The sequence below is a fragment of the Heterocephalus glaber genome, unplaced genomic scaffold (genome assembly GCF_053883595.1).
Source record: "Heterocephalus glaber isolate CG9 unplaced genomic scaffold, H.glaber_assembly_v1.0 deba00001509, whole genome shotgun sequence".
NCBI lineage: Eukaryota > Metazoa > Chordata > Mammalia > Rodentia > Bathyergidae > Heterocephalus > Heterocephalus glaber.
This window is the reverse complement of record NW_028258325.1, coordinates 44,076,259-44,099,073: the sequence shown is the minus strand read 5'-3', so window position 1 is coordinate 44,099,073 and position 22,815 is coordinate 44,076,259. Positions and strand designations below refer to the sequence as shown.

General features: G+C 43.3%; 1 protein-coding gene across 5 annotated transcripts in view; it reads right to left on the bottom strand.

Moving 5' to 3' along the window:
* Pdgfra (platelet derived growth factor receptor alpha) overlaps positions 1–22,815 on the bottom strand; it is a 45,549-nt gene that overhangs the window by 7,423 nt on the left and 15,311 nt on the right. For all 5 annotated transcript variants that reach the window (XM_004849708.3, XM_087187666.1, XM_004849709.3 and 2 more), the window contains 14 exons: positions 19,672–19,787; positions 18,364–18,490; positions 17,076–17,269; positions 16,149–16,243; positions 15,808–15,940; positions 10,051–10,155; positions 9,525–9,635; positions 8,979–9,132; positions 7,655–7,821; positions 4,468–4,583; positions 4,006–4,128; positions 2,364–2,475; positions 1,150–1,249; positions 938–1,043 (listed from right to left, as the gene is read on the bottom strand). In XM_004849708.3, coding sequence (XP_004849765.1) covers positions 938–1,043; positions 1,150–1,249; positions 2,364–2,475; positions 4,006–4,128; positions 4,468–4,583; positions 7,655–7,821; positions 8,979–9,132; positions 9,525–9,635; positions 10,051–10,155; positions 15,808–15,940; positions 16,149–16,243; positions 17,076–17,269; positions 18,364–18,490; positions 19,672–19,787 — 1,759 coding nt within the window. The remainder of the gene's footprint in view (positions 1–937; positions 1,044–1,149; positions 1,250–2,363; positions 2,476–4,005; positions 4,129–4,467; positions 4,584–7,654; positions 7,822–8,978; positions 9,133–9,524; positions 9,636–10,050; positions 10,156–15,807; positions 15,941–16,148; positions 16,244–17,075; positions 17,270–18,363; positions 18,491–19,671; positions 19,788–22,815) is intronic.

The following is a 22,815-nucleotide window of genomic DNA, read 5'->3' as shown; positions in this document are numbered from 1 at the left end:
TCCGGGCTCTCACAGGTCCCCATAGGAGGGGGTGAAGACTTCAGTGAGAACATAATTCCCAACCTGTTTCTGATCCCTAAATGTCAGGAAAGTCCAATCTTCGATACAAAAACTCTATATTCAACAACAGTTTCAATCTCTGCCCACCAACACATCTCCACCAATCAGAGCACTACAGACCAACCTAAGGTTAATTTCTTTCTGCTCCTCCCTGCTGCACTTAGGAGAGTCACAGGGGTCACTAAGATCATCAACAAAGGACAAACTATAGTATTTAACTTTTAGCTCAACTTCCACGAGGTTCCAGTGCAACCTCCTGATGCTGCTGCTGCTCCTCTCTTCCTGGAGAAGAGGAGAAGTAGGATGAAAAGCCCACACAGTGGCTAATCTGAGTCTAAGAGACAGGATTTATTATACAAGTTCTCCTCAGTTTCCTTCCTAAGGCTTCGGCAGAAAGTTATTTTGTTCATTTCCATCTCCTGCCTGGCTCCATGAAATTATATTTGTTCCTTTGAACAATGTTTCCTATGCCACAGAAAACCAGCTGGAGGCACAGATAACAGCTGAGGCTGTCCCTTCTGGACAGCAGGTAAAACCCAATTTCACATGGCTTTAAATGAATTCAAATTAGCGATGTAATCATTGTGGATATCCTATGACTTCTAAATGCACAACAGATACTCACACATCTGAAGGATAAAGTGTTTACAGGTGTCACACACCTAAGATGAAAGCAGAGCCCCTCAGGAAGGAGAGGGTTTTCATTCATCGTTGTTACCAGGAACCCATGGAGCATACCGTGAGCCCCAGCCGCAGGATCACACAATCTGTATCCTGCTTTGAAATGCTCCTTTCAAATATGTTGAATAACACTGCTCCTTGGCATAACTACCAGCTCTCTTCCCTTTGCCCACTGCTGTAAGAAGCCCAGACAAACCTTTTTGTATTGTCCTGGCAGCAGGCTCTCCACAATCTCACTCAGGTGGTAAAAGGAGGGTCTCTTCTCTGGCTCGCTGTTCCAGCACTGCATCATGATGTCATAGCTAGAAAGGCACAGAGCTCAGAGTGGGCACAAGGAGATCCGAAGGCGTCCCACCCCACAGACCCACAGGGCAGGGACATGGGCCCATGGGAGGGTAGGAAGCTCACACTTCACTGGTGGCATGGTCAGGCTTGGCCATCCGGTACCCACTCTTGATCTTGTTGTAGAAAGTAGAATCCACCATCATGCCAGGGTAGGGTGTGCCACCTAAGAGCAAAGAAGAGTCATGATAAAGGCACCACACACTGTTGAGACACTCAGGGTGCCAGAGCATGTTAGGGAATGTCTGCAATCTGGAAGTCCTGATGTCTTGGTTCTTTCAGGGAAATTGTTATCCTTTCTTTGACCTCAAAGACCTGGTCAAGTCTAAATATCTGATGTAAAAATTTTGCATCTTTAGAAAAAAGCACTAAAATGTTTTTCAGTGTTTCTGACTATTGGATTTACATAGATATACAAGCAAGCTAGAAAAGCAAGGAGGAATTTTGAATTGAGGGTAGGAAAGTCATTCTCCCCAGTAATGTTCAAGTGATTACACCAAAAGTCAAAGTTGGGGCTTGAATTGTCTAGAAATTCTGTTTTGCAGGAGTATGAGACCTGATAAGCCTTAGACTAGGATGATGCATGGTGATCCTCCAGGGAGAGAGAAGTAGGAGAGACAGAGGGGACTAGGGAAAGTACACATACTTTACTTTCATATCAAGATAACAGATGCATTTACAAAATGGTTCACATTTTTATACCCAAAGGCAGGTCATGTTGAATTTCCTCTCTGACAACTTCCAAAGCTCATCAGGTCTCCTTTCTCCTGCCTCTGGACTTGAACTGCAATTTTAAGTCAGCACTACATGGTTTACTTCTAAGAGTGCAAATCTTCTCTCCCTACTGGAACCATAAAGGTCAGGGTCCTGCCTCACCCTTCTCAGGAAAGGTTTCTCTCCTCCAAAATGATGACCAGAAAGGGGAGTCACAGTCCTTTCCCTCACCATGCTGCTATCATCCATCCTCACGAGGTGGGGAACCATTTAACCCAAAGGCCAAAATGAAATGGCAGCCAGGTGATTCCTTGGGGAATCATTCAGGGATGGCCCAGAGGAGACATGCAGAGGCCTGGTATGGGGATGCAGCCTCCAACACCCCCTCTCAGTCTGCATGGGCCTGCAGCAGATACGGCAAAGGCCAACGGATGGGGTAAAGTGGCTGCAGCTTGCCTGATCACACAGCACACAGCTCAACAGAGCTCACATCCTGAGCTGGATAAATACATCCCTTCCAGTCTGTTCCAGGACTGCCCAAAGAAGCAGAGAGGCCAGGCCCATACCAAGAGAAAAGATCTCCCAGAGCAGAATGCCGTAAGACCAGACGTCACTTAGGGTGGTGTAGAGGTTGTCGAAGATGCTCTCAGGAGCCATCCACTTCACGGGCAAGAAGGTCTGCAGGGAAGGAGGAAGGAAATTAGCTTCCAGCCATACAAGGATGACCTGCAGCAGTGGAAATGGGAAGAGTCTGCCCTCAGCTAAGAATAACTTGCACTAATGATCTTGTTCCATAGAATGTATTTTGTATGCATTTTGTTCACCGCTATACTTTGAGCTCCTAGTTGTTCTTTTTTTTTTTTTTCCAGTGCTGAGATTGAACTCGGGCCCTTGGCAATGAGCTACATGTCCACTCCCTATTTTATTTTTTATTTTTAGACAGGGTCTCGCTAAGTTGCTAAATTGTACAGGCTGGGCTCAAACTTGTGAACCTCCTGCCTCAGCCTCCCAGAGTCCTGGGATTACAGGCATAGGTACTCAGTAGATTCTTAATATTTATAAATGATGAATAGTTAAGGCTGTTTCTTAGCTCTTCCGAAGGAATAATAGCTCAAACCACTTAATACTTAATTGTTACCTGTGAAGTATAACTAAGCCCTAAACAAATCTGTCCCCTCTTTTCAGATATTCCAATAATAAAATTAAGAATAGATCCGTGACCTGTGAGGCAATTATAGCTTCTGGACTTTAAGAAATAAGTAGCAATTTCCTACCACTAGAACCTCTTTTGTGAAGCTGGTCTAAACTTTGGTGAAAATACTAAAGTGAAGCAGATACATTAAGTAGTCTCCTTAGCATCCTTCCCCACTCCAAGATTGCTGGAGAGAGTCACAGCTTTCTACAAACAGGTGAGAAATCAGCTCCATCCAAAAAATTCAGTGATTTGTTGAAGGTGCCTGGGAAGCAGCATGGCTCAGACCATGGCCACGCAGAGCATGGACACAGGCCCATGCCCTTCACTGGGTGGATGCAGGAACCCCCAAGAGCCATCTCACAACCCCTGCATAGAGTGCTTTGGACTTATACTTTCAGGTTGCAGATGCATCCTAACCTACTTCATCTGCTTACAAGGCAGGAATGGAGAGGATAGGTCTGATAAACAGTACAAAGGCTGTCTTTAAGGAAACTGGACCTCTGAGATGCATTAATGCAAGTGTCCTTAACATTCTACTGGTCATATTTACCCTACAAAAATATGATAAAACCTTAAAAACTAGTCACACCCCTTGGAGATGCACGCTTGTACATGCATACCCACAACTCACCTATTAATAGCTAACAATTACTGAGTGCTGCTATTTTCCAGGCACTGTTCTAAGCACTCTACATGAATTCCCTTATTTAATCCCCCACAGCAGCTCAGGAGATAGGCACTGCTACTCCTCCCTGCTATAGACCAGGACACTAAGGAATGACATGGACCAGGAATTGGCCCCAAACCCAACCCTAGTATGGGGTGAAGTGGCTATGTATGCTCCAGCCATCTGTGCAGAGCCTAAGCTTTTCCTACTGACCCCCATGAAGCCCACTCAGAAATCTTGTGGGCTCCATGTTAAAAAGATGGGCAGCGAATGCCAAGAAGCAACACAACTTGAAAAGTTAAAGGGAGGGAGGGTGAGCGAACCAGATGAGGAGAAAGGTACATACACTGCCTTTTGACACATAGTTCGAATCATGCATGATGTCTCGAGCCAAGCCAAAGTCACAGATCTTCACGATTTTCCCTTGCGCCAGGAGGACATTGCGAGCAGCCAGGTCGCGGTGGACACACTACATGAAAAAGCAAGAAAACAACTTCAAAGTCAATCTACCTGTGACTAGAAAGCAGCAAGCCTGCAAGATTGGCTGCTCCCTGGTGGCACCTGGAGCTGCCCAGCCTGCACCTCAGGAAGGGCTCAAGAGCTCACCCCACCTCACACCCCAACACACAGAAAGATCTGGAGCAATGCAGACACCTGATGATGCTGGGCTCCCATCCCTACTCAGGGAAAAGGCAGGAAGGTCGGTGAAGGAGAAGCTGTCACTGCTCCAAGATCTCCCTCCTAGTGTCTCCTCCTGGCTCAGAAATCTGTGGCCCTGTCCAAAGAGGTCTCTGTTCCTTGAACTTACGTTTTTTGATGCCAAAAATTCCATTCCTCGGGCAACTTGATAGGTAAAGCTCAACAAATCCAACAAAGTAAGGCCTTCAGAGTTATCATCCGAGAGGAGGTTTTTGACTTCTGAATCTGCAGAAGAGGAATGAAATGTGTTGGGCTGGTGGACAGTATGACAGTTCATCTGCCCCAAGACCCCAGCTTGCTGAGGACAGGCCAAAGAACACAGCCAGAGGCGCTTCTTACAGTTTCTGGACCTCCCTGGTAGACAGCTGAACTATGCCAGGGGGGCTGAGAGTGGAGCTCAGGGAGCAGCATTTGCCTAGCATGCTTGAGGCCCATGGTTCAATCCCAGCACTGCAAATAAATAAATCCTGAGATCTTTTCTTTAAAAAGTAATATATAAACCAGGCTTAGTAGTGTATGCCTGTAATCCCAGCATTTGGGGGGCTGAGGCAGGAGGACTGCTGAGAGTTTGAGGCCAGTCTGGACTACATAATGAATTCAAGCCCATGGGGAGATCCTGCCTCTAAAAACAAAAAAAAAGCAATGTATACAAATTGAGAATTCCTAACCAAACCAAAAAATCCAAAACCTAAAATCCTCCAAAATCCAAAGCTCAGTATGTACTGACACGACACCACAAGTGGAAAATTCCACACCTGACCTCATGTCAGTCAATATACAGTGGTGCTTCAGGTCAAGAGCACATGTTTGCAAACAGTTTGATTCACAAACAGAAATATTTGGCAAAATTTTTGTTTTTCTTTAGAAATTCTGCATTGGTGACAAACCCGACCGTGGTGAGCTTTCCCATACAAACACAAACATGGCCATCTTTTCCAAAATTGTAGAACAAATTAAGTTTGTGAACTGAGGTACCATCATATAGGTGCACTAAAAATATTGTATAAACTACCGACAGGCTGTATGTATGAAGTTCACATGCAGTATCAGTGAATTTTGTTTTTAGACTTGGAGCCTATCCCCAAGACAGTTCATTATCTACTCGTGAATACTCCAGAATCTGAAAAAATCCAGAACATTTCGGGTCTCAAACATTTTAGATGAGGAATATTTACCCTGCATGTGGCAACACACTGGTTTATATGTGTGTGTGATTGTGTGTCTGTGTGTACACATACACAATCTAATGTGATCTCTCTAATGGATTCTCACATATATTTTTTTGTTTGTATATTTGTCTCCCAGATTTCTTTTTTCAACTTTAATTAGCAATCACCATAGCCATCTTTAAAATTCACATACAGGGCCAGGGATTTAGCTCAGTGGTGCTGCCACCTGCCTAACAAGTGCAAGGTCCCGAGTTCAATCCCTGGTACCAAAAATAAATAATAAATAAATAAATAAATAAATAAAATTCACATACACATACACACTAAAATCTTCCATAACAAATACACATGAGAACTCTGAAAAAGTAGTTTCTGGGTGGGTGAGTTTATTTGTTTGGTTGTTTGTTTATTTATTTATTCATTCATTTGAGACAGAGGCTTGCTACGTAGTTCAGGTTGGCCTTGAACCCACTATGTAACCCAGGCTGGCCTCAAATTAATGGAAATCTTCCTGCTTCAGCTTTCCAAGTGCTGGGATTATAGCTGTGCACCGTCTTGCCCACCTTTATTTTCTTTTTAGAGCTACCTTCATAGTACCTGATTTATAATTTGTCAGTTGAGTCAACTACCCCTCAGACAAGGAAGCAATCTTAAAGATCAGGGCCACTGACTTCCCTTTGTTTGTAATTTGTCCACTTTCCCCAGTTCATCCCATCTGGAAGGGTCTCAGAGTTTTCGAGGAAGAAGGCAATCTAGGCCAGCAGTTCCCAGTCCTTTTTGAGAATGTTCAGGCCCATGAAGAGAGGTTCCAGCCATTCATATTTTTCAGTCAGCTACAGGCAGGCCAGAAAACCATGGTCTACCTGCCAACAGGGCCTGGGCCTAAGCATGACTCAGGTCCCCCGATACCTGGTGCCAAGTTCACCAGCTCAGCCTGGGAAGCAACATACACTATTTTTAACAATGTGGGAGGGAAGAGGAAGCACTGGTTCCGATAACTGACTGGCTCATCTTTAAAAAGCGCTTGGAAGTTCACCCATTTGGCAGTGAGAAATGAATGGAACTTAAAAGTGAAGAAAATGGAAAATATTATTGTGTACTGAGCTTTACCAAACAAGCACATTCTTTTTTTTTTTTTTAATGGATTGTACCTTTCACTTAAGAACCCTGCAAATATTCAGAGTGCATCAGTGATTCTCAAAACAATTCCCACGGCAACTCAACACTTTTGCATCAAACAACAGGAGGGCTCAGGACCCAAAAGATAAGATCACAAGAAAAACTGAGGCAGACCCATCCAGCCGCCACCCTACTCCAAGTCTGTGGTTAGCCCAGGGCCAGGGGCCACCCTGGAGCAGATGGGAGGTGCCCCATGTGGTGTGACATCAGCCAGGCACCCTGGAATTTATAAATCACGTCAACCTACCACATACACTTCTGTTTTGAAAACAGATGGGTCTGCCTTCTAACAACAGTCAACAGAAACACCTGAAAGAAAATATAACCTCCAGTTGTCTACTCTTCAGCTTCTACCACAAATTAGATGTTAGAAACTAAAACCAAGGGTTAATGAACTCATAGATATCAAAATCTTACAACGTAAGAAAAAAAAACACATTATGAGGAAACAAAGTAAGATTTTCAACTTTTAATTTTTTTTCCAAGTAAAGGCATTAAAAATAATTGTCACCATGCTTTCATTTAAAGGAAGAGAGAGTGGAACTCTGGAGGCAATTTAATGGCGTTTAATAGAGCATTAGCCGATCACATGCAAAGACCTGGGTTTGATCCCAACATAGAAAAAGAAATAAATGTTAAAATATTGTTTTAAAAACATGTTAACAAAAAAGGAAGCCCACTGTATCAAAGAATAAATTATTCCTTGAAGTGATTATATTTAAAGTTTGAGAAATTCACTACATTAAGTCTGTCTTTATTTTTTTTTAATTCACAGGGCACAAACTTATAACAACGTGTCACAGACCAGGGTGAGTAGCCCTGCATTTAGAGACCATGTGGCCTGGCAGGTCTACTTATCATCCCTGTTCACCTTCCTCAGAGTGTTTTCAGTATCATATTAAACCACTGGAAGATCACAATGCCCAGAGTGAGTACAGACACTTTTACCTAGCATAGATTTCTTCTTATATGAGACAGGACGATCATAGAGCGATCTCTGGATATCCGAATATTTAGAAACCTCCTTCCTTTCTAGCATGGGGACGTACTGTGTGGCATCAGCTTGCTTCATGTCCATATAGTCACCATTGTTTTCAAAAGATAAAATCACATAGCTGTAAAAACAGACAAGGAAATTTTACCCAGGTTGCACCTCTGGAGTGGTCACTGAGTAGGTGACTCAGCAGGTGATCGTATGGGTACCCACAGTGTACCAGGTACTGAGGCAGGCACAGGGGCTAAAGGATGAGCAAAAGCAAAACCACTGTGCACCCCTCACATGGGGAGGCTGAGGCAGGGAGCATTAATCACACAACCACACAAATCACCGGTCTTCTCAAACTCGATCCTAGGAAGATGTAGCATGAACCCCATCTACAAAGATGGGAAATGCTATGAGAATATTTGGGCTCCACAAATGTCAGCTCCTATGATTCTTCTTACATATTTTTTCTTATCTGTGCTCAATCCCATTCCTCTACACACCTTTATCAAGGACACAGATATCCTGAAGAGCCACATGTAAGGCAGGGGAATATGTTCCCAACAACTTAGAAAATGTTATGTCTATTACATTTAAAATTTGAAAAATTCTTGACATTGTCATTATTCTTCTTCTGTTTCTCAGTTCATAAGCCATGAACCTAAACCACTGTGGTCAGGTGGCCAGGCACCCAATTCCTTCTACTCAATAAATTTAGCACCCATTTAATGTCCATTAAGTAATTTATACCAATTCATTGTACTTTCTCCCCCCACCCCAGTACCAAAGATCGAACTCAGGACCTTGTCCTTGTGAGGCAGGCGTGGAGCCACTGAGTTAAATCCCCAGCCCTTCATTGTACTTTCTGACCTTCCAGAACTTCACATCCACAAAGATCTCTATAGATAGCCTTCTGTGGGTGGACTACTAACACTGGCTTGATTTACTAACACCGTCTTGATTTACTAACACCGTCTTGATTTACTAGCCCATGTTCAGCAAGGACAAGTAGCCCTAGCTTAGAGATCCTCAGACAATCTCTTACAAGGTGGACCTACATCTTACTTACACTTCCTAAGTATGTTATACAGGATGACTGAACCTAACAGCAAGGCCACATGATGTCCTGGTTCCCAACCACCTGCAGCATCGGCACTGCCATGAAGACCCAGCAGGCTAGCTGGACTCTGTCTGCTACCTAAAGTACTGAATCTGCAGACGTGGAATCTATCAGGACATGGATCCTCTCTATTTGTGAGGCTCATAAAATAACATATTCTTCACACTCACCTCCTTGTGCTTTCATCTGCAGGGTTCAATCCAAAGATGTCCAATTCTTTCTTAGGCTTCTCCGGGTGCTGACTCAGGAAGCTATCCCTATTCTTATGCAAATAGTTGACCAAATCTCCATAGAAGCAGTATTCAGTGATGATGTAAATGGGGCCTGTGAGAACCAAAATCAGTTAGAAGATGGGTATGAAAATGAAGAACACAAAGTCATGAATTTTTTTTAACTAGATTTTTGAGACAAGATCTCACTAAGTTGCCCAGGCTTGGGTGAAATTTGTGATCCTCCAGCCTCAGCCTCCCAGAGTGCTGGGGTTACAGGCATGTGCCACCTATGCCCAGCTCTACAAATTGTTACATTTGGACTTGCAAGCGATGTTGCTCAAAAACAATAATCTTCCATCAGTTCAGTTGGGCCAGTGGACTCTGCTGGAGATTTATATTTCTTGGTGTGTCTGGGCATGAAGAGGGCAGATCTGAGCCTGGTTCAACAGTTTTCACAGCCAAAGTGTTCAGTTCAAAGCCTCCCTCCCAGGTCAGGGAGCCTACCTGACTTGGTGCAGGCTCCCAGCAAGTTCACAATGTTTAAATGTGGTCCCAGGTGAGTCATTATCTTCAGTTCAGACATGAGAGCTTGTTTTTCACTGGATCTGGCTGTGGCTGTTGAAGAAATAAATCATGTATCAGTGCAACTGAGCTGTCTACTTCTTGTTCCCCACAAAAGCTGGCACTGTGGCTAATCCTGTGATTTGATATCATTTTATTTACCACGAGTCTAAAAGAGGAGCAGATGGTCCATTCAGTCTACATAGACTCTAATGAGTAGTTCCTACTCTTCAGGGTAAAAAGAGGTCAGTCATTAGAGATAACTCCTGATTTTCCAATGTATGAATGAGTGACAAGAGGAATCAAAATACACCTAACTGACAAAAAGGTCTAAACGTACATAAGACCTAGAGTCAAAAGAGTCAGGATCTCATCTTAAATTTGCTGTTTAAAAGCTTTGCATTTCATGATTCTGACCAGTTCACTTAGTGTCTCCCCATTCAAAGCACCCTCCACAGACAGAGCTTACGTTTGAGCATCTTCACAGCCACCTTCATAACAGGCTGGGAGCGGCTTAGCCCGTATGCTGTTCCCTCCACCACTTTCCCAAAGGCACCAGATCCCAGGATGCGACCTGTGGGCAAACAGAGCCATCAACACATGCCAGCTCCCAGCTCCAACGTCAGTGCAGCTTTCAGACTAGCACGCCCGGTGTACAGCTGGGTGGGTGTTTTTCCTGTATGGAGTAGGCCTAATTATTCATCCCAGCCATCATGTCAGAAAAAGAATTGATCCCACAGGGAAGGAAATTAGTGTAATTGCTTTTGTCAAATAACATTGGTGACAGAAAGGAAAACACAGCAGGAGAGAAGAGAGTGCAGGCCTGCTATGAACACTCTGGTTACCAGCTCAGTGCTACCCAGGCCCCAGAATCCTCTCCACTTGTACCCATGGCTCCCACCCAAGCCCCCTGGTTCTTTACCCTTCTGTTTGCCACAAGCAAACAGAGGGATCCTCTGCATCAATAAATCTTTAACCACTGGAAATACTTCAGCATTCCAAATTTCATTGATCCCAAGGAGCACTCAAGAAAAACCCTGGGGCTGAGCTCATTGCTGGCTAAAAAAAAAAGTGCTCTAGCTGGGTCTGTCTCTATCTACAAGATTGTCTTCTTTACAGAATTGCACATGGTGTCTCACTCCAAGGGTACTTTTGTCAAAATGAAGGAGGTTAGGGGCAGAATGTTAGAGGAAGTAAACTATTGGTCTTGCAGATCTTTTTAAGGCCAGAGACTCTCTTCCCTCTCTCATCCTAACCACTGAGCGACATCTCCAACCCTTTTTATTTTGAGATAGAGTCTCACTAAATTGCCTAGGCTGGCCTTGAACTTGCAAATCTCTTGCCTCATCCTCCCAAATAGCTGAGATTATAGGCCTGTGCCCCTCTGCACCTGGCTTGTAACAGGATTTTGAAGGCAGGTCTGCAAAGCCCATAGTCAACTTCCTGGGAGACAAAGTTACTATGTGGGACAAAGATGCAAACTGCTTTACAGGTTATTTTTATGACATGGATCATATAAACCAAAGAAGTTGTAACAGTGAGACAGAACAAGGAATGACAGAGAAGTAGAGAATGAAGACCTTGATTCAGATGAGAAAGAAAACAATAATGTAAATAAACATTTGATTAGTCCAAATGCTACAAAATGGTCATGTTAGAAGTAGGCAGGAAAATGTTATTAGGTTCTTTCCAGGGGTGAAACCTATTAGACAGAATGCAAACACTGAAATTCAATGTTGGAAATTGTTTGTAAATGGATGAATTGGGACTGGAATTGATAAAAGATCAATTACAACAGAGAGAACAATATGTATCTGCCCAAAGAACTCCACAAAAGAATTCTACAGCAGACCAGTGAACAGACAGGTAAAACATCTCAAGAACCTCCTAACACAATAGCAAGACCAGCGAGATGTTAAGTATGTCCTATAAAAAAAAGGCAGGAAAACAAAACACCTGTGCTATGACTGTAAGTGACACTTGCATATGGAACATGCTACTTTTACAGTGTGAAGACTGCCTTAGGTCTCATAATTGAAGTAAGACTATTTTGGTTGTAGAGTTTTATTTTTATTTTCATTGAAGTTATATAGGAATTTATTTAGTTATTTTTTAGATTTTGTAAAAAATGTTTATTAAAAAAATAAATAAATATTTTAATTTAATACTTTATTTTATTGATATTTTATTTTCCTGGTAGTTAAGAATGGTTAGAAGGTTCTTTTTTCTTTCTTTTTTTTTCAGACAAGGTCTCACCATGTAGGTCAGGCTGGCCTTGAACTCACTATGTACCCCAGGCTGGCCTCAAACTCAAGGTGATACTCCTGCCTCAGCCTCTCGAGTGCTGGGATTACAGGTGTGCACCACCACGTCTGGCTAGAATGTTTTTCACTTTTGGTAGCCTGAGATATCATGTAAGAAATCTAGAGGAGGCCATGTAGAGAAGTCATAGGAAAGCCAAGAAGAAAGGTCAATCATAGAGGAGGTGGCCCTGAGACAGAGAGGTGGGGGATGGGGGGATATTTGGTCATTTCAGCACCTCAACTAGGTCTAGCTTCCCAGTGAGACCCGTGGGGGATCAGACATGTGAGTGGTCATTTTGAAATTTCCAACTCACTTGAACCCTCAGATAATCCCTGGCCAACAGCCTATGGTGTGGAAGAATTATTTGGCTAGGTGCAGTCACTTATAGAATTATAAGCAATAAATTCCTCAATGTCTTAAGTCATTAAATTTGGGGGCAACTGTTATGTAGCAATAAATAACAAAACAGTGGGGGGGGGGGATCTTGGGCTGCATCACATCATGTAAATTGCAATTTCACTCGATGCCCTGATTTTGAAATGATCTGTGTGTGTGTGTGTGTGTGTGTGTGTGTGTGTGTGTGTGTGTGTGTTAGGGACCAAACCCAGGGCCTTGTACATGCTAGATAAGTGCTCTGCCTTTGAGCTACCCTCCTACCCCATTGCTGCTCTTTCTGTGCTTAGATTCAGGAAGCCCCTGTAGTTTAGGAATTTAGTAGCTCAAATTTACTAACTATCATTGACCTTAACATTCCAGTTGTAACATTCAAGATCTCTACCTTGATATAGTTCAATTGGTCCAATATCTGACTCCAGCTAAAAAGATTTTCCATCAACTCTTTTCCTTATCTAGGAAATTTTCTTTCTTATTTTTTTCTGTAGTCTGTTTGCAGTTTTGGGGAAGTAAAATTACAATTCCTTCTGCACAATTCCTCCAGTAGATATAACATGGACCACTATTGAAGTCATGCTTGTCTGCTAATAATTTTAACAAGATTTTAATGTTCCCAGCCTTAATTATAACTGATTAAATAATACATCAAAAGAAATACATTTGGACTTTTAATTGGCAGTCTCTATAACATTCTTTCTAAAAGCTCATTACAATTTACACATGAAAATGTGTAATATCTTTGAAAACCAACACTGATGAACATGTTGTCACATTGTAAAAGTTTACTAAACACAATAAAATTCATAAAATTAAAATAAATAATAGAAATACTCCTAAAAATAAACATTGGTGTTAAAGACACCCACCTTGTGCTCCTTTTCAAAAAATTAAACCTTACTCATGAAAGGCTACATCCTGTAGCTTTGTGTCCAGCACCCAGGGCAAGATATAAGCTCCTAACTGCTTGGACAGCCTTGGCATTGCCCTCATAGTAGCCCTCATGGCTTCTCTTCTGGGTAGGCTTTGCTTCCTCCTTGTGACTTTCCTCAGATGTTCCATGTTTCTGGCTTCTCCAACTTCATGAAGTTTCCACTGCACTTTCAGTTCCACTCTCACTGCTTCATACACTGTCCTGTCACAAATTCAATGCCTGGCCTCCCAGACCTTCTGAAATCTGGGTGGAAGCCTCTGTGACTCCACAGTTCTTGCATTCTCTGCATACTCATAAAACCAGCACCAGGTGGAAAATGCCAAGGTCTGCCATCAGCTTGAGCAGTAGCCAGATCCTTTTGCATCTGCAGGTGGCAACAGAGTCCTCAGTGCCTGGATGGTTGAGCATGGTGAACTGAATCCAGGGGAATCAATTCCCTAAATTGCCTTCTCCTTTTTTTAGCTCAGTGCTCTAGGGCTCTCTTCTTAAAACGAAGTCATTCATTTTGGCAACTTTGAGCCTTTGAAGAGGAAGGTCCTGTTGGTCCCTGTGATGTCATCAAGCCGTCTTTTCTATGGTCCCATTGTAAAATACTTGGCTTCTTTTTAATGTTTTCACCAACCAAGCTCTCCTCTACTCCATCTTTCCAGATTCCAACTTTACTGGCCCTTCCTTTCTGGCCAAATTCAAAACTTTGTAACATATTCAGCTGGGCCATTTGCTCTTGGTTTACAATGTAGAGCTAGCTAAATGCTCCCAATAGTACCCAAGCCACAGCCTGAATGTTGGGCTGCCATGAAATTTCCTCTGCCAGGTTAATTAGTCTGCTGCTCTTAATCTCAGTCTCCTGCAAAATCTCTGGACATGAGCAAAATGTAGATAAAGTTTCTGCTAGAGCATAACATACATTCCCTGGAGTTCAACTGCCATGGAGTCCTTCTTGCCAACTGAAACCTCTTGAGCCTGGTCTTTACCAGCTGTATTACTGTCAATGTTCTGGTCTTCTGAGCTTGACTATAGTCTCCCAACAAGGATTGCTCACAGCATTCTACAATTGCTTCTCCAGCCTATGTTCCCAAACCTTTCCAAACTCCTCCTGAGAACCAGTTCCAAAGGCTTCTGAACCACATGGTCAGGTAATCACAGCAATGACCCCACTTCTCTGGTACCAAAATCTGACTTAGATACTTTCCTCATCACTGGGACACAATACCTGATACCCACAACCAAACGGAGAAGTTTATTTTGGGTTACAGTTTGTACAAGTTTTACTACATAGCTGGCTCCAAGGCAGGGAGGCATGGCAGAGGGGCATGGCACAGAGCCATGGCATAGGAGAATTGCTCATTGCATGGCGGGCATGAAGCAGAGAGCAATCAAGGGAGGAGAAAGGGAGATAGGCCCTTTAGGGCACACCCCCCAGTGACCCACCTCCTCTGACCAGGCTTCACATCCCAAATCACATTTAGCTATAAACTCATCGGTAGATTAGTCCACCGAAGTGTAACATGTCCCCATGATCCAATCACCTCTCAGAAGCCCCACCTATAATCACATGAAACTTTGAGGGGACATCTAAATATAAACCATAATAGGGCTTTTGCTCTTCCTCTCTCCCTCATATTTTATTACTTTTTAACTTCCTTAAGCTCCTCATCTCTTTTTTGGAAAACAGTGGTGAAAATATAATAAGGTAAACTTATGTATAAGCATTTGAAATTGGGAGCAGTGAAGGGTACCTTGTTTGATTTTCATGTAAGTAGCTCTCTAAAACCCAAACTGCCGTATTTTGAAATGAGACCAATGGGATAATTAAAATTTGGCTGGATTATTCATTATGACACAATCTCTAGCTCTAATTTTCATTTACCTTTGTCTTGTTTTTATTCATTCAGAATGTGATTAAAAACAAACAAAAACCACCAGAATTCCTTTGGATTTCATATATTTAGTCTCACCCTAGAATTGAGACCTATTTTTTTTTGGTACCAGGGATTGAACTCAGGACTTCTCGCTTGTGAGGCAGGCACTGGAACCACTGAACTAAATCCCCAGCCCTCACCCTAGAATTGAAACATTTGAAATCTGTGACAAGTTGCCTTTTACTGTACCTACAGTTTTACAACCTTTTTATATCTTATGTATGGGGAGGTATTTTAGGCACCCACAGAATGAACTGGATCAAAGTACGCTTTGTAATTTTCCTCATTCACTTCTCATCTATCTCTTTTGAGTCAAAGAAATTCATTTCATTTCTAGTTTATGCCATTTCCAAAGCAAAATCATTTTGGTGAGTATCTCTGCCAAGCCTCTACCTGAGATTTTAAAAACCAGTGCAGTGATAAAATTGACTCTTGTTTGTTTTTTCAATGCCAGGAATCAAACTCAGGGCCTTATATATGTGGGGCAAGCACTCTACCACTGAGGTACGCCCTCAAGCCCAGCTAACAATTTTCAAGATGAAAGTACATGTCTACAAGCAAATTTTTATTGTTTGGTTCTTACTAGGCAAAGCTCAGAACCCTGACTTCATCCAAGGCCTATAAACAGCAAGGGGTGAGAACAGAGTCTGGCACGATCATCCCCACAGGAGCTTACCAAGCACTAGTCCATCTCTTGGAAATTCCCATCTGGAGTCATAAGGCAGTTGCATTGGGTCCACATAAATATATTCATGTCCATCAGGGCTGATTGATTCAATGACCCTCCAGCGAATTTCATACCTCGGTTTCTATAAATGAGCAGGACAGGTAACTTGTGAGTTGTCTAAAAGCACCACAGCTTCACTGCAGAAACAAAGTGACTGCACACAGGGGGGTCCAACACCATTCACCCCATCTGTCATTACTGAGACCCTTCTCTATGCTCAGCAGTGTTCTAAGCTGCTGTTCTTATTCTTACTGGGTTCAAATATTTCAGTGCTTTGAGAAAATACCTACCTGTTTCCAAATGACAACCAGGACAATCAGTGAGATGATCACAATCACCAACAGCACCAGGACTGCAGCTGCCACCGTGAGTTCAGAATGCAGGGCTAGAGGACAAAGAGAGGGACACAGTGGAGAATTTCTTTCAGGTATTCAGGGAGACAGGAAGTTGGTGGTTGTGCCTGGTCGGAATCTCTCACTGCCTGTCTGTCTCATTTTAGGGGTGAAGAATGCTATCTCCCAAATATCTACACCCGTGAAACTACATCAACTCTTCCTTTGAAAGAGCAATGGGCAAAATTCAATGAGGGAGGATGGGGTGGGGGATTTAGCTCAGTGGTGCCAGTGCCTGCCTCAAAAGCACAAGGTCCTGAGTTCGATCCCTGGTACCAAAAAAAAAAACTCAACAGGGGATCTCTACCCTTTGTCTAAAGATGCTTCAAGAATAACCTTTAGATGGAATCTGAATATGGATAACATTGCTAAATGAGATTGAGAACTGCTATATGTGTAGAAATCTCTACTTTCTAAGTTTTATTATAAATGTAGGTTGAAAAGTTGCATTCTGCTTCTACTGCTTTTGCCTTCATTTATCCTTTTTTTTTTTTTTTAAGAATTCAACCTGTCTGCACTGTTGCAAAGAGCAGCGAGATAGGAGACACCCCACACACAGATGCTAAGATTAAAGAGATGAAGCAGCTATGCTGGTAGATAAGCAAAGGGCTCATCTACTTATCTGTTTGTCAGGAACCTCTGCAAGATGCCACTTTGGAATCTAAAACAAGGCCCTGATACCCAAGGAAGGCCTTTTAGTGCTTTTATATCTGAATTTTTGCCTTCATTCCTACACCACCTGATCTGGGCTCCACCCTCCACCTGAGTGAGGAAGTCAGGGCTCAGCCGATGACCTGCTGCCATCCTGACTATTGAGCTACTTACTGGGAACCACCAGCTTCAGCTCTCGGTTCCCAGACCCAAGGAGATTCTTGGCCACACATCGAACTGCAATGGTCTCCTCCACTTTGGCGAATGTCACTCGGCCCTCCACAATACTCCTGCCCTGGGGATGTATCTCCATGATGATATTTGAGACATTGTTGGCCAAAACTGTCCAAGACGTTTCATTATTACATCTAGAGAGAAAAGAAACACAAAAGTGGAACCAATTATTAGGAGTCATGGTGTGAGTAGGACAGTGATCTTGTCTGCACTTCTGATCTTGAATATACCTGGGGGTGCTATAAGCTGGGTATTAACATTAAAACACACACTCCAGAGGAAATAACCTTCCCACAGACAACTGAAAGTTAACTGTCTGGGAAGGAGCCAGGTGTAAACATGTTCAATAAAACATTTCTACTGATCCCTAATCTTGAATCCATGAAATTGAGCAATTTAACCTGAAGCACATTTAATAATTCCAATTTCCCACCCTTTCCAAAAGGCCTGGCTTTCCCTTCTCACCACACACACACTGGTAGAGCCCTAAGATGCCACTAAGCTTGGGTAATCCTCAGAACTGAGTTCCAAGACCTAGATTTGCACTCCAGCCAGCATCCAAGTCACCCCTTATCCCTCACAAGAGTGGGACTAGGAGTCTCAGCGTTGGGGGAAAAGCAATTAAGGTGTCTGAACACGGTCAGTGGCCATGGGTAAAAGGGTGAGCTCATAGTTCATATGCCTACTTAAGATGGAGGAGGGCCAGGCACCATGGCACATCCCAAGTTCAAGCCCAGCCTGAGCAACTTAGCAAGACCCCATCTTAAAATAAAAAAGGGCTGAGGACGTAACCCAGTGCAAAGGGGCTGGTTTCAATCTGCAGTACTCCCCCCTAAAAAGGTCCAGGGAGTGGGGGGAGGAAGGGAGGAGTGGTAGTTAATTCTGTCAAACAGTAAGTAGGGGCGTGAAGGTGAAAGGAGTCACATGAGTGCTATTTATGTTCACATACCAGTCTAGCCAGGAAAGTTCACCAAAGAAGAAATGTGAGGTAAAACTATGGGGCAGGGTAGTACAAATCCTGATTGGACCATAGTTCTTAAGATGCATCTTTTTTTTGTATTAGAGACCCTTTGAGGATCTGATGACAGCCTTCTCCTCAGAGCCTTAGAACAAAGAATCACAAATACAAAACAGAGCCAGCCAAAGCAATAAAATGCATTTGCAGTACTTCCTGTTGAGTCAGAGACATTCTGAGCACAAAGCAATGGGGAATATCCTATATCCATACCTCTTAATGTCCCTGCAGATCATCCACTCAATGTCAGGAAGAGGAACGCCTTCAGCCATGCACCTCACAGTCTGTCCCCCTGCAGAGCCATGGTGGTCATCAACCAGGTCCAAGATGGATGAGGGAACTGCAAGAGGTGGAAGAAGTTAGCACTGAGAAGTTCATGTCCCAGAACTGTTGGGGCTTCAAAATGACCTGTGAGCTCAGAAACTGTTCACATGGCATTGGAACCACACTAGAAGGGGCTGAGCCCAGCTGTCTGAGTCACGCTGTACCCTCCACCTTAGACATAGACACTGCTTAAGAGCATGTGCACAGTTTCAGTGTTTGGGGCCTTGGGCCTGTGATGTTCTAAAACTGGAATGAGGACTATAAAGTGTCTGTGGTCATTTGGCTTGCTTGAAAGGGAAAGAGGCTCTTCAAATTATCTTAGAGCTTAAAATTCCACTAATGAATTTAGCAGGAGTGTAACTTAAAGCAGCATTTACCCAAGTGCATATGTGAGATTTTACTAAGTTTTAAGGATTTTTAAAAATCTGTGGTCAGTATGGCTAATGCCTATATCACAAATCTTATGAGGATCCAAACAGCCCACCTAAGATGTACTCCACACACAGAGGAGCTTGATGGACATGGGCTGAACCTAGATATCAGTCGACTCTGACAGGGACCACTGTGTAGAGCCTACCAGGGGAGCTCCTCAGAAAAACTGAAGATGATCTGAACTAAAAAATACTACACTGAGAAGCAGGTGCTAAGAGAGCAGTCAGCACCTACAAATTCCCAGTCAGAGTGTTTCAGAGTAAGCCAGAACCACCCAGACTTACAAGCTGAGTCTCCCTTGTCCAGAATGTTTGTACCAGAAGTGCTTTGGATTCAGATTCTTTCCCGACTTGGGAATATTTGCATCTAGACAATGAAGTACCCTAGGGATGGGACCCAAGTCTAAACATGAAATTAATTATGTCTCAGATACCTTATACACGTAACTAGAAGGTGAGTTTCTACATTTTTGTACACTTGGAATTTTGGCTCACATAAGCAGTCAGGTGCGACAGGCATTGTGGTTTGTGTCATCATGTCGGCATTCAGAAAGTTTCATATTTTGGAGCACTTTCGATTTTTGAGTTAGAGTTAGAGATGCTCAACCTGTACCTGAACTCCTAAGTGCAACAAAGCTACCCCTACCTGTGACATCTTGGTCCCCACTTCCTCTCTAAAGTGTTCTTTCCCCACCCTAACCTCAGAGAGAAGTACCAAGCTCTTTGGGGGACAGTCATTCCTTGAGCTGGCCCTGCCTTTGCATACCTTGAGTTAACAGTTCAAAAGTGTAGCTCTTCACGTCGTCTTCATTTTGAACCACAATAGTATAATAGCCACTGTCTTCTTCCTTGGCACGGATCAGCTTCAGTTTGCTTCGATACCTTGAAAGAAACAGGCTTGGTTTCAACCAGCAGTAGCTTGCTTAAATTCCAGTTATTTAAGCAACTACTGTCTTCAGCTGAAATTTCATTTTTGTAATTTCTTGTCTGTATCATCTCTTTTCTGGAATTCTCAAGATTCCGCATGCTAAATGTCTGAATCGGAGATGTGATTCTCAAAGCCAGGTGTGGTGGTGCACACCTGTAATCCCAGCATTCAGGAGGCTGAGGAAGGAAGATCGCTCCAAGTTCAGGGCCAGCCCAGACTACATAGTGGGTTCAAGGTCGGCCTGGACTAGTTAGTGAAGCCCTGTCTCAAAAACACAAAATGAAAAACAAAATCTTGATTTTTACCCTCTAAAAATTGTGGCCCCTCAAATATGGGGTGACTTGGTGATTTGGATGACTCAGCCAAACAGTGGAACACTTTGAGAACAGAATGAAGATGCTGTCCCTGATGGTGGGGAGGGCAGACCAGGATATAGCATTAGTGCTCATCTACATTTGCTTAAAGAAACTCTGGAAGGTTTCATAAAAACCTAATGAAACTAACATGTGCAGTGGAGGGGTAACTGGACAGATTGGAAGAGTAGGCAAATGTGGCTTCATACAACACCACCTCTTCGTGTTTGTTTTTGAAGCACGGGATTCTATCAACTCAGAAAGAACAAATAACTTCTTCATACTTTCATAAAAGAAAGTTTCCCCCAAAGATATTGGCATTGTATGTATACATAATATTTTCTCACTAGACTGTCTTTCATAAAACATCACAATTACCAGGCATAGCAGTATATGCCTGTAATCCCAGCACTCAGGAGGCTGAAGCAGGAGGATTGCTAGCTCAAGTTCAGCCCAGGCTACACAGCAAATTCAAGGCTGGCCTGGTCTATCTAGCCACCACCAAAATCACAATATGCAAAGGCAACTAGAATGGTTAAAGAAAAGCACTGGTCATAAAATATGAAGAACTTGGAGATTATTGAAATTCTCCATGCCTTGGTTTCCTTCTGTATTGAAAGGTGTAAGTGTGCACATAGCAGTCATTCTGGGAATCTGTTAAATGAGATTACATGTAGGAAAGCACTGCTTAGGGCCAAAAGCACTTGGCAAATGCTGCAGCGCCTGGGCCTACCGAAGAGTAGGCTGGACAGGGTTTTCCTGTTACACCTATGGATGTGCTTCAGCACTGGATTCCTTAGAGCGCCTCGGACACAGCTGACTGCCAATGCCCAAATGAGCCTCTGCCACTCACTGTCTGTACTTGATCGCCCAAGAAAGGAGTGGGTCCCCTGGTTTCAAGCTCCATGAAATTGGTAACCCATTCACCACGCTCATCCTTGTGTTTCCTGGCCCACAATTATTAAGAGCTAAAGGAAAAATTACATGTGCTGAAGGATTCTTGAGTCACTGTAACAGGCAACCTTCCAGAACCACCCGATGGCAAGCTTGATTCGTCACTGCTATGGATTATAGCCTGAAGATCATGCTCAGTCTCATCTGGAGTGTTAGCTGAGCCAGGATCACCCTGTTCCACTTCGGCTTCACAGCTTCAGCAAAGTTCTTGGTTTGCCAGCTGCCCTCCTGTGTGGCCCTTCCTGTGGGCTCTGCCTTCCACATTGGGAGCCCACTCCCAATGGGAGTCCCATAACCACTCTGTGGGGGTCTTAAAATCCCATGTTCTGTGCTGGGGGTGTAGCTCAGTGATACAGCGCACACTCAGCATGCACCACAAAGTCCTGGGATCAATCCCCAGCACCACACAAAAAAAATTTTTGTTTAATTCATTTTCTCAGATGCTGTTTCTCAATTGCAGCATGGAATGTAGTTCAGAAATAAGCATTCAAAGCGTGGAGTTCAGTGAAATGATGACAAAGGTTCTGTTCTTCTCTTGACTGCAGCTTAAAATACAGGACTGAGCTGTGTTTTCCTAGAGTGATTTCTGACGAGGGCATTTGGCTGAATTAGCTGGGCCTTTCAAAATGCACCTTCTGACTCCTGAATCCTAATCACAGCTTGAAACTTCGAGAGGGGCTGGCACTGGGCCTCAGTGCAAGAGGCCCTGGGTTTGATCCTTAGCAACACACACACAAATACACACACACACACACACACACAACTGCAACAGACCTCAAGATATCATCTCACCCAATTCCTTGCCTTGAAAACATGAGGTAATATAAATCCTATACTACAGGTGAGAAACGCAAGGCTGGGCAGTGCCTTACCAAAAACACCACAACTAGTTAAGACATAAGAGCGTAGAATCTACCACTCTCTGGAAAGAGCAGGGGTCCAGGTGTGGTAGTGCATGCTTATAATCCCAGCACTCTGGGATACCGAGGCAGGATGACTGCAAGTTCGAGCCTAACCTGAGCAATTTAGGGACTTATAGAGACCCTTTTTCAAAATTTAAGAAAGAAAAGGACAAGGATCCAAATGACTCACCATAAACCTCCTTCCTGACCAAATACAGCCAAGGTCTACCCTTTTTTCCTGTAGAATCATTGACTGGGACAAATGTGTTGCAAAGTTAACCAATGATGTTTTGATTCATGTGAGTCAATGTGATAATTGTCTCACCAGTGGAATCACCAGAAATGTCTACTTTCAAATATTCAATCCAAGCGGGTTCAATTTCAACATCTTTCCTCCACCCCCAGCTGGATCCAGAAACCTGTCTTTCACTGGGGGACAGGGATATTTATTTCTTCTTACCTTACCATTAAATATTTACCAGCATCCCATCATCACACTGTAATGTTACAGTTAGAGGTACTTGATTTTCAAGCATGTCTCAACTCAGATTACTACATTTTCTAGGTGGACTTTTGGTTTGGCTTGTAAGATAGGCACTAAGCTCCATCTTTCTAGGGACACACGTGTTAAGAAGACATACTTGGACCAGGCATGATGACATACACTTGTAATCCCAGTACTTCAGAGGCTAAGGCAGAAGGATTGTTAGTTCAAGGCCAGCTTGGGCTATGTAGCAAGCTCAAGACTGGCCTGGACTACATAGTGAGACCCT